The sequence below is a fragment of the Drosophila eugracilis genome, unplaced genomic scaffold (genome assembly GCF_018153835.1).
Source record: "Drosophila eugracilis isolate 14026-0451.02 unplaced genomic scaffold, ASM1815383v1 contig_415, whole genome shotgun sequence".
Lineage (NCBI taxonomy): Eukaryota > Metazoa > Arthropoda > Insecta > Diptera > Drosophilidae > Drosophila > Drosophila eugracilis.
Window position 1 is genome coordinate 1,141,631 of NW_024573278.1, and position 15,897 is coordinate 1,157,527.

The 15,897-nt window shown below is 42.2% G+C and overlaps 5 protein-coding genes across 5 annotated transcripts in view; 2 read left to right on the top strand and 3 right to left on the bottom strand.

Moving 5' to 3' along the window:
• The window catches only part of LOC108116952 (patj homolog), a 30,511-nt gene extending 27,430 nt beyond the window's left edge, over positions 1–3,081 (bottom strand). Inside the window, exon 1 of the mRNA XM_017229105.2 lies at positions 2,877–3,081. The gene's annotated coding sequence lies outside the window, so the exon portion shown is untranslated. The remainder of the gene's footprint in view (positions 1–2,876) is intronic.
• A 1,074-nt stretch (positions 3,082–4,155) lies between these two features.
• Positions 4,156–6,519, top strand: LOC108116995 (protein hemingway). The gene is made up of 5 exons (XM_017229160.2): positions 4,156–4,561; positions 4,634–5,212; positions 5,272–6,011; positions 6,069–6,228; positions 6,286–6,519. Exons 1-5 carry the CDS (start codon positions 4,319–4,321, stop codon positions 6,421–6,423), a joined length of 1,860 nt encoding a protein of 619 aa, XP_017084649.2. The 5' UTR covers positions 4,156–4,318; the 3' UTR covers positions 6,424–6,519.
• LOC108116996 (Werner Syndrome-like exonuclease) lies at positions 6,482–8,549 on the bottom strand. The gene is made up of 7 exons (XM_017229161.2): positions 8,448–8,549; positions 8,320–8,391; positions 7,999–8,106; positions 7,734–7,939; positions 7,371–7,595; positions 7,072–7,315; positions 6,482–7,015 (listed from the first exon to the last, which is right to left on the bottom strand). Exons 1-7 carry the CDS (start codon positions 8,505–8,507, stop codon positions 6,860–6,862), a joined length of 1,071 nt encoding a protein of 356 aa, XP_017084650.2. The 5' UTR covers positions 8,508–8,549; the 3' UTR covers positions 6,482–6,859.
• A 180-nt stretch (positions 8,550–8,729) lies between these two features.
• Positions 8,730–10,017, top strand: LOC108116967 (nucleoporin Nup43). Its single transcript, XM_017229122.2, has 2 exons — positions 8,730–9,104; positions 9,171–10,017. The coding sequence occupies exons 1-2, from the start codon at positions 8,819–8,821 to the stop codon at positions 9,968–9,970; spliced, it is 1,086 nt and encodes a 361-aa protein (XP_017084611.2). The 5' UTR covers positions 8,730–8,818; the 3' UTR covers positions 9,971–10,017.
• Positions 10,018–10,072: 55 nt separating this feature from the next.
• On the bottom strand, positions 10,073–15,240 carry LOC108116966 (protein glass). Its single transcript, XM_017229121.2, is given in 6 exon segments — positions 10,073–11,273; positions 11,636–12,813; positions 12,815–13,120; positions 13,573–13,703; positions 13,971–14,107; positions 14,956–15,240. Coding segments are annotated over 5 exon segments (2,028 nt in total). The 5' UTR covers positions 14,017–14,107; positions 14,956–15,240; the 3' UTR covers positions 10,073–10,906.
• Positions 15,241–15,897: the final 657 nt, after the last annotated feature.

A 15,897-nucleotide genomic window follows, 5' to 3' on the forward strand; every position in this document is an offset into this window, starting at 1 on the left:
AGAAAAATTATTTAACTAAACATTTAAAGACTACAAACACAAATGAACCCGTTTTTTGGCTGCTAAATCTAAGAGCTTTATCTTTTAAAGCATATTTACTTATATTTTATCTTTCTGAATTTGTTGATTATGAACAATTTATATGGTCCTCGTCCACAATTATTATGTCAGCCTTGGCTCGAAATCATTAATCAAAAATACTTTCCAAACGGATTCCGTTTGGGTGGCACCTCAACTTATTTGGGAACACTAATGGCCTACATCAGAGCAGCAGGACGCAAAAGCGTAACCGAAACCAAATCCTGTTCAGTGGGTTGCCGTTTTAATTGTTGTTCCTGAGTGGCGCTTGCTGGGCGGTTTTGGCTTCTCTCGGCCATTGTGTGTTGGCCGTGTCTGGCAGTGACTGCAGCTGTCAATTAAACGCTGATTGACTTTGCATTCGCTGGACACGGATTGGCACACGATGCGTATGATTAACGCCGCTTGTGCTGTGCTGTGCTGTGCCTGTTCCTGCAACTCTCCTCCCCACGGTCAACTGTTCGCTCTTTGCCTTGGCTTTGGTCATTTGCGTGGGAAGGTGATCCTATTGATTTTACACTGTGAAAAGCTCTTTCTCAATTTGAAATTTGCCATTTTTTGACCATCGTTGTTTTTCGATAAGCATAATCACCTTTAAAAGTGAAAGCTACCACAGCTAATGGAATTTTTTGAGGATAACCACAGCTAATTTAATATATAATTTAATTTACCGAATTAAAGAAAGAATGAAAGAATTTCAGTTGGTAACAAAAATCTTCTTAACTAATATTGTTCATTTGTTTTTTGCCGTGCCCCTGTGAGTGTGCTTGATTTAACTTGGTTGCGGCGAACGGGTGCGCTGAAAAGTGGCATGTGGCAAGGAGGAACCAAAGGAGCTAAAGCTGGAACTGGAGCTGGAGGAGGAACAGGAGGACCAGCAGCAGTTGACGTCCCAAGCCCATTACCCAGAAAAGTAGGCCAAGCGCGTTTGAAGTTGCCACTGGGTTTTTGTGTGTGTGTGAGCTGGCTGCTATTTTTATACGCCTCAAGTAGAGCCAGCGGTTCGTATTCCCCTCTTGCTCACGATAACTTGCCTCGTCTCTCTCTCTCTCTTGATTATTCCTGTCTCTTTCTGGGCTGTGCCAGTTTTCGGTTTCGTTTCAGTACGCCTTTGGCCACTGTTGCTTCTAACGCACTTCAAACTGCCGCGGCGCTGACCTACTGAGCATTATTAGCCGGCTCACGGCTCGAGTTTTGGCCCAAAGCCCCGACGTCAGTCAACCGTCGAAAATCGATAAGCACAAAAAAAATAGAGCGACTCTGAGGAAAGGTTAACCCTGTGTCTGAATCGAAGTTTTGAATACCCTTGAAAGAAAGAAAGTTTGATATCAAATTGCTAGGTCTTTCAAAATTATAAAACCGAATATGGAGTCTAGTTATAAGACCTTTTATAATTACAAAGACTGATGCTATCTTTTTGCTATAAATTAAATAAATCTTGTACGAAAAGTGAAAAAGTGCCTAAAAATTTTGGTGAAAGAGTCTTTACATAAGGTATATTTCGTCCTAGTAATCTTTAGTTCTGTATAAAAAAACAAATTAACTGCCTAAAATAAGAAGATTATTTAATAAAAATTTAAACCATCTACGAAAACGAAAGCGCATAAAACACATGAAAATATTGAATAATAACTTAAATAAACTTAAATCGAAATAAAAAAGCAATTTTATCGTATTTCCTTCTCACTGGGCACTGAAACCAAAAAGCAAAAATGATTTAACAAGCAACTGAAAAGTTTACAAACAAAAAATTCTGTTCTGTTTGTATGATGAAAAATGTATCAATTAAAAAGATAATAAATTTAGTAAATTTATGTTTCTTTAAATAATCATGACTTTGCCTTTTTTTAGATTTTATTTTTTCACTATTTAAAAAAATTTACTGAAAGATCCGTCGGTAAAACTGAACATGCTTTAAAGTTACTAAAAATGTTGCAAAGTTTGAGAGACTTCTCTATGGTTAATTATTAAGTCTCATCCTATTATAGTTTCCATTTTATATTACACAGTATTATTTGCTTGTTTAAGACTTATTTTCTGTATCCTCCTTTTAAGGGGTATTCAGTGTCTAAACGGATATTTATTTTTTAAATCCACGGCCAAGCCAAGCCAAGACTTTCTGATGCCGCTGGAGCTCTTGGTCTAGCCGCATTGACTGCGGCTGATGGTTGGCTTGGTGGTTCGAGGCTGTAGTTGGAGGTTTCAGGTTGTAGGTTGTAGGTTGGTGGCTGTGGCTCTGGCCTGGCTGCGGCTGTTTGCTGGTGTCGTGTGGCTGCGCCTTTTGACCCACCTAACCGCCCCCGCAACCCCCTGCCCCCAACCAACGCAAGCTCTTAGCCAAATTGCTGCAACCGAAAAAGAGAAAGCGGCAGAGAGAGAGTGAGAGAGAACGGACGGAGGAAAGGAAATAACTTGTAAACTTGCGGCACGCAATTTGCAATTACTTAGGCGACTGTTGCAAAAGGACATTAACGCATGCAAAAGACAAAGGAGCAAAGGAGCGACAGCCAAAAATGAAATTTTCCCTAAACTATATGCTATTGATTAAACAACGAAAGGCATCTGCCGCGTGCTGCGGTTATTAAAGCTGGTTAAGATTGCGTATACGCCATGAGTTTCACTACCATATTCAAGTTGTTTCAACAATCCAATATTGCGTATACGCCGCATATTCCACACACGCTTTGCCGAGCGCTTTTAAAGCTGACCAAGACAACGGGTTCATTAAGCCAAGAATGTTTGTTTTCTGGCACCGGTTATACAGCTGGCTAAGATGGTGTTTTAGCCAGGGTAATTACCCGCACTGGCTGGCCAGTCGATGGGCCAGCAAACTATTTCCGCTACGATTCCGTGGCACTTCATTCACGCACTCCACAAACACAAGCACATGGCACGCTACACACTCGCTTGTTTGCTCTGCCAATTTTCCCGTTGCGGGCCACAATTTTCTCACACATCTATCACGGTTTTACGCGCGCATTTTCCGGCTCAGCAACACGCCCGCACGCCACGAAGCTTCTTGGCCAAATGAATTGCCCGCTGGCCAACAGCAGCCGCTTCGCTCAAAGAAAGACAATCAAAGGAGGGAACTTCAAAGGGGAGTGGTTCTCTGCGCCCATGCGCACTGCCTAGACACATGACTCCGGAGAGGCTATTGGGCTGGTAGCTGCGAGAAGACCGCTCGCAATATTTACAATTTGAAGCTGCCAGGCGGCGGATTTTGACGCCGCTTCGCCTTTCATTCAACTGTCAGATTTCAGGAGAGTAACAGAGAGTCCGAGAGAAATGCCCCAAAGAGAGGGAGGTTGAGCGAGAACGAGAAAGTCTTGAAGCGCAAGCTCTTCCGTACAGTGGCGTCGGAACAAGAGCTTTTTGGGGATATATCATTAAAATTAATTTAGACTCTTAACTTAATATTTTAATTGATTAATTTATTTTAATTTTAATTATTATTGGAATTTACAGTATTTTTCATATTTCTAATAAATCAATTCTTTATAATATTATTAAGCCTTCAAAAGAAATTTCTGATCAAAGTTTAATTTATTAAGAAGATTCATACAACTTTTTGATTATATTTCTTAAATAAAGAAGAATATAAACAAAATCCGATAAACCAAATTATTTAATTTTAATTTTTAGCTATTTCATCCCTTATTTAATTTATTAAGTGTTTTTAATAATAAACAAACAAAAGCCGGCAAACGCTACTGAGGAAACCAACAACAAACCGCCTGCGCCTGCTCCGTTGTCCAGGACAACCGGTGGCTATAATAAATAAATTCCTAGGTGTCAAATGGTGGGTGATTGTGGGGTGGTGCAGGTGTACTCCGGTCACATGAGCTCCAGTCGACGGTTGGCAGCGCCACCGCAAGGCAGCCAAAGAGTCAAAGTTGCGAGCAGCGTGGAATGCGCCAAGTTTTCCCACAAGGGGAAGAACCGAGGAGGAGGTGGAGGAGGTAGCACCTGCCCCAACTTGGTGGAGCCGCCAGGTGTCAATCAAAAGAACGCATCAAACTAGCTGTTAATCGAACTGAGTAAACAATTAGCTACAATTCATGCACGCATTAAAATTCAAAGTTTGAGCCCTTTTGAAGTTTCGGCAGTTCTCGATACAAACTACAGAAAGACACACGTTTTACCTGAGACCTTTGACGACCGTTTTCCCCAAAAAAACTAAATACACCCTGAAGAACGAAAGGAACTTTACCTAAAAACCGACAAAGGATAAGATTACAGGATGTCGGTAGCTGGAGAGAACTCTGATGAGGAATACTACGCAGAGGAGTCATTCGAGGAGGACTCGCAATCGGAGGTGGAGGAGCAGGAAGAACAAGAGGAAGAAGTGGAGGAAGAAGATGAAAATATTGAGGAAGATGAAGAAAATATTGAGCGGGAGCCAGGTCCGAAGGAAGCTCAATTTCTGGAGGAAAGCGACACCCAAAGTGAAAGTGATGCTGAGGCGGAGTTCATTCGCGGAAACGTAAGTCCTCCTCGTCAGGAGGTAACCATTTCCCAGTTCAGTCTTAATCCTCAACCTGCACCGCGCCCGCAGCCACACGCCCGTCGCCAGATGGCCGGTAGATCTTCCGGCGGCTTTAATCGCGATCGAATGGTGTCGTACCTGAGTTCCTCCTCCGATGATGAAAGCCAAATGGTCGTTACCAAGACGGTGGCCGAAGTGAATCAACTTAGCCTGAGACTGGACACGCCCCTGGAAGATGAAACGCCCTCGGTGCGTACTCTAATGCCAGGTAGTGCCCATTCACAGATTAAGGATGAGGACGAGGAGGCGGAAGTCGAGGAAATCGAAGAGGAAGAAGAAATTGAAGCAGACGAGGACGGTGCCCAAAGCGATGGAACCGTGGAATCAAACGATGACCGCCAAGGCGTTGAGGAGAGCGATGACGGTGAGGGCACGGATGTGGAAGTGGAGCAACTGGAAGAGGATGAACCAGTAGCGACGGCTGTGTGTAAAAAGGCGGTCTTGCAAAAGATTCCACTGGTCAAAGAGGATATTGTTTCTCTGGTGGATGCCAGTGATAACAGCAGTGAGCACAGTGTGACAATAATGTGCGTTGCTGGTGATGAAACGGACATGACCTTGCAAGATTCTCCCAGATTTCAAAAGCTGGTAAGCTAAAAAGACGAGAAATATATAAGATTATGTAAATAAATAACTATATTCTGCAGCAATCTGAAACCGATCCCGTTCGTGAAACATTGATAGAGCATGATGAACTGGAGGAGAATCTAATGGAAGATCCCATGAAAAACCCTAATACAAATTTGAGTGATAGTGATCCCTTAATAGAGCAACCTGATATGGCGAGAGTACGCTACCTGGAACAGCAGATGACCCAGATGTCGGAGATGATTATGAAGTCCTTCCAAATTAATGGAGGTTCACCTAATAGCCAAGCCTTCGAGCAACTTGCCATGGCCACGGAGTTGATGCAACAGCGTAGTCACAGACGCGAGGACACTGAATCCGAGTTGGCATCGACGACTGAATCGGTATTGACCAGTGCTCGAAGCTTGGGAGGAGGAAGACCTCCGATGCGAATGCGTATGCAACGCTCCCAGGAGGCACTTATAACAACGCGGTCATCTAAGATACTTAGACCCAAATGCAGGTGTCCCTCGGAATCGGATCTGCTCGAGCAGGATGACGAACTGGCGATGGGTCAGGATTTCGGACAGAGTCTAGATCCGAACGTTGGCATGGGAATGGGTATGGACATGGGAATGGACGAAAGTTATCTCATGGATGAGTGTGGTCAGGGTGACGGACTCATGAGGCATCCCCAACAGCGCCGACCCCAGGAGTTCAACAAGCGAGCGGCCAGTGGAACTCCAAGCAGCTTTAATAGCGAGGGTTGTGAATATCCAATCAATGTGTCACGCTCCCGGTGCTCCAACGATAAAGTCAAGTAAGAACTCTTATTAAAATGTTTTAAAAAAAACTTAATAAATATCCTTGTATGTAGCTACAAAAACCTGGGACGAAAGAGCTTCAGTTTTACAAATCCACAAGTGCGTGAGATTGAGCGCCAGAATCAGATCCTACTGCGAAAGATGATGACTGTCAAGCCAACAGCCACTATCAAGGCAAGCACCAGCGGACTTAAAATCAACGCTCCTGAGAAGGTGAGTACAAAAATTGGTACATTCTGTCCAATACTAATCCTCGACGTTGCCTTTCAGCGTCAGCCACCTCCGGCGCCGCGTCTCTCCAGTGCTGCCGTAAACCGGAAGAAGTTTCAGCGCCAGATCGATATAGATAACGATCTGCTCAAGCGGAAACTGGAGGCCATCGGCACCCGTCGACCTCAGTTTAAGTGACGCCTCCACTGGCAGCTCCAACTGTGTTCATTATGTGTTTAGAAATGTTAAATGCGAATTTAAAAAATTAAAATTTATTGCAAGTTAAGAAATGTAGAAAATTGTATAATCCTAATCAAATTTTCGGGGAACTGAACTATAACTAAGATCGACAAAGAATACATGTTGTAAAATTCGTAGTATAGTAAAAATTTGTTCAATGTGTGATCTAAGTCAAAACATTAAATTCTCTTATATCTAGATATAATTTTTAAATTTGTGGTAAGCATATATAAAAGTAATTTAAATGTCGAAATGAATTAATATATCAATGTTTTTAAGGTAACAAATTACTATACAATTTTAGAAATTAGAAATATTTTAGTGAGAAAAGGTCCCAAATAATTGAACAGACATGCTTAACTATAAAATTGCAATATTTGAAGAAGTGTACATCTTAGAGAGTAACCTCGTTGATCTTTGCCAAAAAGGTCTCTCCCAATGCTTTAACAGCTTTAAAGGCCGCATCCCCATTTTGCTCCTTAAATTCGTCTTCGTTTTTAGTCTTGGCCTTGTCACGGCGCTCCAATTCCAGATATATAACCTGACCAATCTTTAATAAAACATATTATTGAGGGACTTCGTTTGAGAAAGTCATTTTAAACTTACATAGACATCTATGGCAGCATACATCAGTTGATTCTCGTCCAGCGGAATAACATGCCACTTGCTCATGCGCACCTTCTTGCTTTTGTCCATCGCCTTTTTCGCTATAAAATTGGTCAAACGCTCCAAACTCCACCTGCCGCCGGTCTCGCAGATCTCATTACACCACACTCCCAAATCCACACATTTCTCAATCAGAGGTTCAGCGGAAACCTCTGGAAAGTCACGAGCCAACTTTCGGAAATCGCTATAAAATCGAAGTTGAGTAATCAAGTTTAATAATTTCCACGTTCACTATTTACCTTTTTATGTTAACGCCATGCAACCGTACTTTAGGATGATTAATTAGGGCCACCAAAACTGCAGGCAGTTTCTTTAGATTTGTTAGCTGGTAGATATAACAACATTTCACATCCACACAAATCTGGATGACAGCGGACTTTCCGGGACCGGTTTGGAAGGAGAAGGGCCACTCCATGTCAAAGGCCATCGGCACTATCTCGTCCTTTTGTTTCTCCACCCATTGTCTGATGTAAAAAATAACAATTAAATTAATAATATGAATCTACTAATGAATAGTGGTTCGCAGAATTATTACTACAACAATAATAAAATATTATCGTTGACTTTCTTCGATTGTATAGAGGACTTGGTTCTTCACTTACAATACTTCTTCTGCAGATGAGGCTATATCGTGGTTCTCCGTGAAGTACTTAATAGCCCCTTTGTATTTGATAAAAGGTAACTTCTCGGGTTTCTCCTTTTCAGGGGAAGGAGATCCATCTTCGGCCATTGAACGGGTGCTTCTTGTGAGTCTGGAACTTCGGCGTTTCGGCGGATTCTCAATCTCCTCCTTAATCTTATCGTCTTTCTATATAAACGTTGCTTACATATCTTAATAAACATATTTAAAATATTTTTTTTCCTTACCACTTCAGGAGTATCCAAATTCTTTCGCTTGGCAGCCTGTCTGCCATTTCTTCCTGCCTTTGTTTGCTTTGGGGTATTATCTTCTCCAGTATTCTCTTTGTCCTTTAACTACGAAACATATTAGTTGTATATTAATAAATTTATATATATTTCACATATATTCATTATACATATGTATACATTCTTATCGGCTGAATGTCTTTCACATGTAACTTTCATTCTAGTACAGTATGTATGGTTTTGAAAAGATAAGCGAGGACTAGTGTTAGAAGATATTTTAAGCTCTGGTGTACATAATATTATTATGAAATAAACCCTTACCTCCTTTGGAGTATCCTTTTTTGCTGGTTTTCTGGACATTTTAGGAGTCTCCTTTTTAACGATTACCTTTTCCTATAAAGTATTATTTAATTACCATTTCACCTTCACGTGTTTGGTTTTTTACTCACTGGTTTCTCAACTACGTTTGTTTTTGATTTAATCGGCATTTTTATTAAGTATTTGTCCATAATCTGCCGTTTTCGTGCGCCGCTCACTGTTTTCTTATATTTCCCGCCAAAAGTTTAGTAAGGCAGCATCACAAAAATACCGCATATATCAGAAATACTGTTTATATTTTAAAAAGAAAACAAACTGTTAGTCACGGCACAAACCAAGGTAATTGCTCCCTCCCAAGACTTAATACCAGCTGGCATCTATCTAACTATCGAAACGGACTATCGACACTTCGATAGTTTCGTCGATAAAGAGACAACCGCATTGAATTGGAGGGAAACAGCGTTTTGTTTATATTGCGAAAACTGGAAAGACCACCGAAAAGATGTCCATTACTAATGTTTCCACACACTACATATCCGAGAAGGTTTCTCGGGTGCGTTGGCTGCCGGAACAACTGCAGCAAAGTGAGAGATTCGTCACCGGCAGTTGGGATATGGACAGGAACTTCGTGCGAATTTGGAGGCTGCAGTCAAACCAATATGGTATCGCCATGGAGTCGGACAATGTGGATCAAATGCCGCGCTGCATGGATAAGGTAGCTATAGAGGACGACGTGACCGCCATGGAGTTCGTGGATAAGGATACATTGGCTGTGAGCTGTGCTGATGGTAAGTTCCAGAATGCATATGACCTTACCTATCTTAATAAATACATTTCCAATACGATATATGTAGGTCACCTTAGCTTGTTTCACGTTCAACGAGCCGTGGAAGAAGATCAAATCCAGCGCACATCTCGATCCGCAAGGCTTCACTGTTTTCAGCGCAGCCAGGAGGCGGCACCTAGCACCGATTTATCCGTCTACGGCACAGATATTGCCACTGCCGGCGAGGATGGATGTGTGAACATCGTTTCCGTGAACAATGTGCGCCAGGTGAAGCGCACAATCGAGGCCGACAGTATTGGGTTGCTATCCATTTGCTATATCAGCCAGCAAGAATTGGTGGCCGCCAACAGGATGGGAGTGATCCGATTGTTGGACACGCGTGTGGCTACGGAGGCCCAGCCGGATTCTACATTCATGGTAGCCTCCCAGGATGACAAGTCATCAAATTTTGTTTCATCTCTAGCCACGCATCCCATGCAGCAGCACATCCTGCTCTGCGGTAGCGAAGAAGGTTCTATAACGGTTTGGGATCTGCGCAACCTAAGCTACCCCGCCTCTTATCTAAGCGCCCACAAAAGCCCGATCAACGAGATCGGCTTTCATCGCAACGATCCTAGCAAACTCTTTACCGCCGCTGAGGGCGGGGAGGTATGGATGTGGTCAGAGAATAAAGCCCTCGGGTGCGATCCAAATCAGAAGGACGGGCATAGCCCTTGGTTGTCTGGTGACCGGGTTCGCTCCCTGGTTGATGTGGAGGGTGTGCTGACCAACATCCGCAAGGCTGTTAACTCCTTCGATGTCCATGGAAGTCGGTTGATCTGTGGAGGTGATGCAGAAGCTGTTTACCTAGTCGATAACATTGTTTGAAGTTTTGTAATTTCTCTTCGTACATTATACAGATTTTCCAAACGTAATATTAGCAAGTTATTTCTGTGTATAAAAAGGAGCAAAGCAGAAAGTGTAAAGTAATTAAATTTCATAATTTATTTATTATTTTTCATTATATACTCAAAAATTGGCTTAAGTCAAAGCACCTGTCTTACATCTACAACTAAGTTAAGCTTAGTAAGTATAACTATATCAGTGTAAAGGTATTAATGTGTATTATGCCTTGGCAATTTTAATTTGAATATTCTCGATTTGGGTGCTGCTGTGTTGGTTGTCCTTATGATTCGTACTCGTATCCGACTTAAATCCTATTTCGTTGGCTAATTTGGAATAGATTTATGCGTGTTTTCAACTACCTTATTTTATGTCATAGATGAACTAAATTGGACTTAAGACGTATTAGGCTAGGCGAATATAATAAATAAAATATGTATAAGTATGTACAGTGCAGCTCTTAGGCCTACATTTGTTTGATTCGCCGCGATCCAACATATTTTTTTCATTTGAGCATTTTAAACTGCATTTTGTTGAGGGGTCATGGAAATGATTACAGTATCATTAGGTTTAACTAGGAATTGATTTGATATAAAGGGACAGTTTCGTCCATATAATGATTTATCAGCAACCTAAATTATTTGTCTACAGCAAATCATCTTAATTATGGCATTAAGTTCCGTGGACTACCAAGTTTTATAAATGTATATCTGAATCATTGTTTATATTGCAGATCAAATTTGAGTTTGCATACGTTGTTGGAATACATTTGCCAATTTCAAATGTTATATTTTATGAGATTTTATAATTCCATAATCGTGGGAAATCACCAAATGGTTTGAATTGGGTTTTTGCAGGTTCAGTGTCTGTATGACCTTCTGCAAGGACTTCTTCTGGACTGGATCTCTAAGCTTCAGGGCCCTAGTAGAATCGTTCGAACTTGGGCGGTTTGTTAAGTGCGCAGAAATAATACCCTGAATAGTTTTGTGTTGCTCCGGGTGGAGTGTAATCGCCGATGCTGTAGTTCCCGTAGTCGTAATTGCCCATGTGGGCGTGGTGATGATGGTGGTGCTGATGGTGCATATGGTGGGTGTGCGGGGGGTGGTAGTGCTGGAAACCGCCTGCACTCCGTGGCTTTTGTCATGTAAGGAGGCTGTTGCCACTTCCCACACTTCCGCTTCCGCCGGAGGATTCGCCTCCAACTCCTGCTCCACCATTGCTGCCATTATTACTGTTGTTGTTCCCATGGACGCGCATGTGCCGATTGAGATTTCCAGACTGCGAGAACCTGTGAGTGGGGAAAAGAAAAGCAATTAACTGTCTATGTGGACCTTTCAGGTAATGGAATGGTCATGAAAAGCCATATTTTGCCTAAAATTGTTTTTGTTTTACATGTCTTAAAAATCATAATTTTTAATTTTAAACCAAAATCAAATTTAATCTTCATCCACTTATAAGCTTATTTCTTTGATTTTCTTTTAAATGAAAGAAACCCTTATTGTAAACTTTTAATATTTTAAACATCAAATTAATCTTTTAATTTTAATATATAGTTTATAGGAAAGCTTCAAGAACTGTAATTGATTTTTAAAAAGCACAAAAACAATTTTTGGCAATTTTTGTGGGGTGTGGCATGGAAACTGGACTCACCTGAGCAGGCAGAGCTTGCACTGGTAGGGCTTCTCGCCGCTATGGATGCGCAGGTGCTTGGTGAGGGTGCTGCTGTCCGAGAAGGATTTCTTGCAGGAGGAGCAGCGGTACGGCCGTTCGCCAGAGTGGGTGCGCATGTGCGTGGTGACGCTGGAGCTCTGCGAGAATCTCCGGTCGCAGATGGGGCAGCGGAACGGCTTCTGGCCGGTGTGTGTGCGTACATGGGCCGTCAGATTGGCGGCCTGTGAGAAGCTCTTGTTGCAGTCGGGGCATCGATATGGTCTTTCGCCGGAATGGGTCCGTAGATGGGTTTTCAGCGTACTGGGTCGGGCATATGTCTTACCACACAGTCGGCACAGATTGGGTTTCATTTCACCGCCACTGCTGCCCTCGTCCCCATCCAAATCCTCGTTGCTGTCCTCCTCATCCTCGAAAGCGGAAAGGCTTAATCCGAGGGCGGCTGCCTGGTAACTAGTGGGACTTTTATGGGGCGGTGTGTACCCCTGATTGGTTACCGCCGTAGGATAATAGCTACCCAAAGCAGTGTTGGTAGGTGGCGATGGAGACTCCTTTTCCCCGACTGTCAGCGAGGGCAAGGAGCCCAATCCCGCGGGGGCCGGTGCGCGGAAGTCTGCCGTAAAGGAGTACGTTGCCGAGGCGGGATAGTGACCTGGACTCAGAAGCGGTGGATACAGCACATTTACCGCTGCCGCTGCTGCTGCCGCCGAGGAAGAGTTGCTAGGCGGAGTCCAGTTCATCTGAGAGCACTGCATCGGGACTCCACTGGCATCTCCGGCCCCGTAGCCGTGGTGCATGGTCATGTTCATGCTTACGTTCACACTCATGCTGGGATACATGGCAGTCGTCGGGGGAGGAGGTGGTGGAGCGGTCCCAGCTGTTTCATAATAACAGGCAGCGGAGTTACCTGCTCCAGTTGAGACACCATTAGTGCCCATATTATTGGCACCACTGCTTTGGAGGAGCGAGTTGCCAACGTGCGATGCCTGACTTTGGGATTGCTGCTGGTGTTGTTGGTGCTGGGAGTGCATCTGGCCATGATTGTGGGAATTGGGCGAGATGAGCATCTGGTGGGGATGCACAGTGTAGGAGAGCGAGGCTTGGTGCGGATTTCCGGCGGCAAAGTTGTAGGAGGCACCACAAGGCGAGAAGGGAAATAAGACTGGGCAGCGGATCAATGTCCAGCGGTGGTAGGCCGGGGAATGTGGAGGCCATCTCGTCGGTGCTCCAGTAGCCGTGATTCGCAGAGGAGCCTCCTCCGGTGCCGTTGTTGCTGCTTCCGTTGCCGCTGCTCGCCGGCGGTGTGGTGCTGATTTGGATGTGACTGCTACCGATGCCCACGCCCACTCCAATCGTGGTATCGAAACAACCGCCGCAGTCGAAGTCGCTACTGGTAAGCGAGGAGATAGGTAAGGCGGTGCTGCCTTGGCAGGATAAACAGCCAACGCAGGAAGCGGCACACTCTTGCTGCATAAACGAAAACCAAAATGAAGACAGGGAAAACCGGTTGAGATATATGCAACTTCAAATATCTTTACGTCGTCCAATTTTTAATATAGACACATTTAAATATTTTTATTAACATGTACAAGATAAGTTTAAGATCATGATAAGATGTCAAGAAATGCTGTCAATTAATTAAAATCAGAAAGTATATATACAGTATCGGGTAATCCCATGTATATAAAAGAAAAGTAAAATAGTAAAATAGTAAAATCCTTTCACAAGATTTCATTTTAAAAATTAATTTGATATCCTGAGTTTCAAGTTTAAGTTAACATCACAGATTTGGGCTAATTTTAAATGGAAAAGTACCGATTTGAGTGATGCTTTTTCTCAAACAAACTGCAAGCACTACCGAACGCGAAGAGATTTCCGGAGAGATTGAAACCAAATCAAAATTGGATTCCAGGACTCACCTGCGGGCTGTCCAGCGCCAAGCCGAACAGGGGATTGTTGGGCACATAGCCCGTCTCTGGTTCCACAGGACCGCCGTTTGAGACATCGCACGATATGTACATAGCTCCACCCTCTTGATCTTCCAGGGAATCTGCGCAGCCAAAATAGAAAAATAAAAACCTTGTTTTAACCACTGGAAGTTTGGTAGAGATGCCCAAAAGCATCAAGTATCCCATAGATACATTTTTGGTTCCGTAACAACCACTGTGCCACTAGCTCCGCCCCTCGAAACACATACATACACACCCAAAACGAGAGACCGCCATTTGCTTTGCTCTCTCAACTCGCGTTTTTGTATCTGTGTATCTGCGTATCTGGTATGGCTAATGTGGTTCTCCATATATGTATGACTACTCACCCAGAGTTATGTTCAGGAGTTTGGAACCCTTATATAACAATCCCATGACATGACTCCAGTTCTGGAACGTTTGGGTTCAGCAGTTGATGCTTTGTTTCTGCTTTTTCTACGTTTCATCTTGATGCGTTAATTTCCAACTGCAGGGCGAGGATAGTACATTAATGGCGAATACACTTTGATTCATTGCAAGTTTTAAATATGTGTCCCTTTACACTTTAAAAATATGAGTAAATTCACAAATAATCATATATAAATAAAGGCTTAACGTTGTTGTACTTTATGTTCAGTTCAGTTAGGTTAACTTAGAACAAATTGGACTGTTAAAGAAATAAACAGAAGAACAAACTCTGAAAGTATTTCGAACTCAGGTGATTTAAAATATGTGGTATTACTACTACATTTTAATTTTTTGTATGAAAACTAAAAATTTGTATTTAATTTTCAATCCAATAAATATTCTGAAGGAACTGGAACTCTGACCAATTACGTTAAATTCAAATTCAGATATCCTTTTTCGAGAGTTTTAATACTGCTCAACACATTCCAACTACATTTTAAGCATAATTTATTAGTTATTTTTAAAAAGTTAAAAGTTCCTCTGAATTCAAATTGAAATTTTGAATATTCTTAATACTCATCGAAATTCATTAAAAATTTCTTGAAATCATTAAACAAAGGCAGATAGTTTTTATGTTATATTTAAAAAAAGCGTTTTTAAAACCGAATCAATCTACATCAGTTTAAGATTTAAAAGTACTCCTTGTTTTTTATAAATATTTTAAGGCAATTACTCAAACATTCAAGATCCCTCTTTCTGCGGAGCAACTACAAATATATTATTATAAGTCTTTTAATTGGATTATCTGGTTATCATCTTTAAATTTGATTGTTTAAGTCTATTTTATGTTCTGATTCCTTTAATAAATTTTTAATTTTTATTTGTTAGTTATATTTTTTTTTGACATTCACAAACTAAATTTCGCACCTTCTTAAAAGATTCACAATTTTCATTATTTGAAGATCACCAATTTAACAGGAAACTTAAAATTGTTTTCACAATTTTTGCTTTTCTTTAGAAAAGTAATATTTATGGTTCTTGATGCGGCAGTAATATCACACGATCGTTATTCTCCGATTAGATATTTTATATATATTTAGATGTGGAGCCGTTGTGCAAGTTTTGAGTTTTCGAGCTAAGTGCGGGGCAAGAAGCGACTTTTGGCGAGGAGCATAAGACGGCGACTAATTGTCAGTTTCAGTTCGAGGCAGTTCGGCCCAATATCGACTGACATATCGGCAGAGCGGCAGCAAAGCGACAACCACAGAGGAAGAAGCAGGGCGCAACAAAAAAAAAAAAAATACTCACTTAATTATAAACAAGCGACAAAAGGGCGCAAAAGACAACGGCAGCAATGTGGCAACAACAATCTCGCTCGCACTCACACTTTTGGTGAGATATAATGACACAAGTACTAGTACCCAGCACTACACATTTGAGACCCTTGCTTGCAAAGCACCCCCTCTTTCTTCATCCCATGCTCATCCCTTCCCATACCATACCATATTATATCCCATGGCATACCCATTCCAGATCCATCCATCCACCACCACAACAACGTTGCCGTCATCGTTGTCGGCCAACCAATGCGCTCCGTCTACCGGCTTTTGCGGCTACTACCCCTCCGCTCATACCATCTACATATCGAAAACCCCCTTTCCTTTCTTTGCCGATCCCGCCCAGTCCGAGTTTCAGGCCCATTCATACGTGGCCGGCAACATCGACAACCAACAAACAGCAACAGCGGCAGCAGTTTTCAGTAGTTTTTATTTGTCACCCAATATCTTTACAGCTCGACACCAGATACCAACGAGACAGGGAGAAGAAAAGGTACACCTACAGAAAATATTACTAAATTATTGATATTAA

Excerpts from the sequence above, each read along its gene's own strand:
- LOC108116995 (XM_017229160.2), top strand. The coding sequence starts at position 4,319 with ATGTCGGTAGCTGGAGAGAACTCTGATGAGGAATACTACGCAGAGGAG. Across the intron at positions 4,562-4,633 it reads CGGAGTTCATTCGCGGAAAC|CCACACGCCCGTCGCCAGAT; the intron begins GTAAGTCCTCCT and ends CCGCGCCCGCAG. Across the intron at positions 5,213-5,271 it reads CTCCCAGATTTCAAAAGCTG|CAATCTGAAACCGATCCCGT; the intron begins GTAAGCTAAAAA and ends TATATTCTGCAG.
- LOC108116996 (XM_017229161.2), bottom strand. The coding sequence starts at position 8,507 with ATGGACAAATACTTAATAAAAATGCCGATTAAATCAAAAACAAACGTA. Across the intron at positions 7,596-7,733 it reads TCATCTGCAGAAGAAGTATT|ACAATGGGTGGAGAAACAAA; the intron begins GTAAGTGAAGAA and ends TTTTTACATCAG. Across the intron at positions 7,016-7,071 it reads ATGCTGCCATAGATGTCTAT|ATTGGTCAGGTTATATATCT; the intron begins GTAAGTTTAAAA and ends GTTTTATTAAAG.
- LOC108116967 (XM_017229122.2), top strand. The coding sequence starts at position 8,819 with ATGTCCATTACTAATGTTTCCACACACTACATATCCGAGAAGGTTTCT. Across the intron at positions 9,105-9,170 it reads GGCTGTGAGCTGTGCTGATG|GTCACCTTAGCTTGTTTCAC; the intron begins GTAAGTTCCAGA and ends CGATATATGTAG.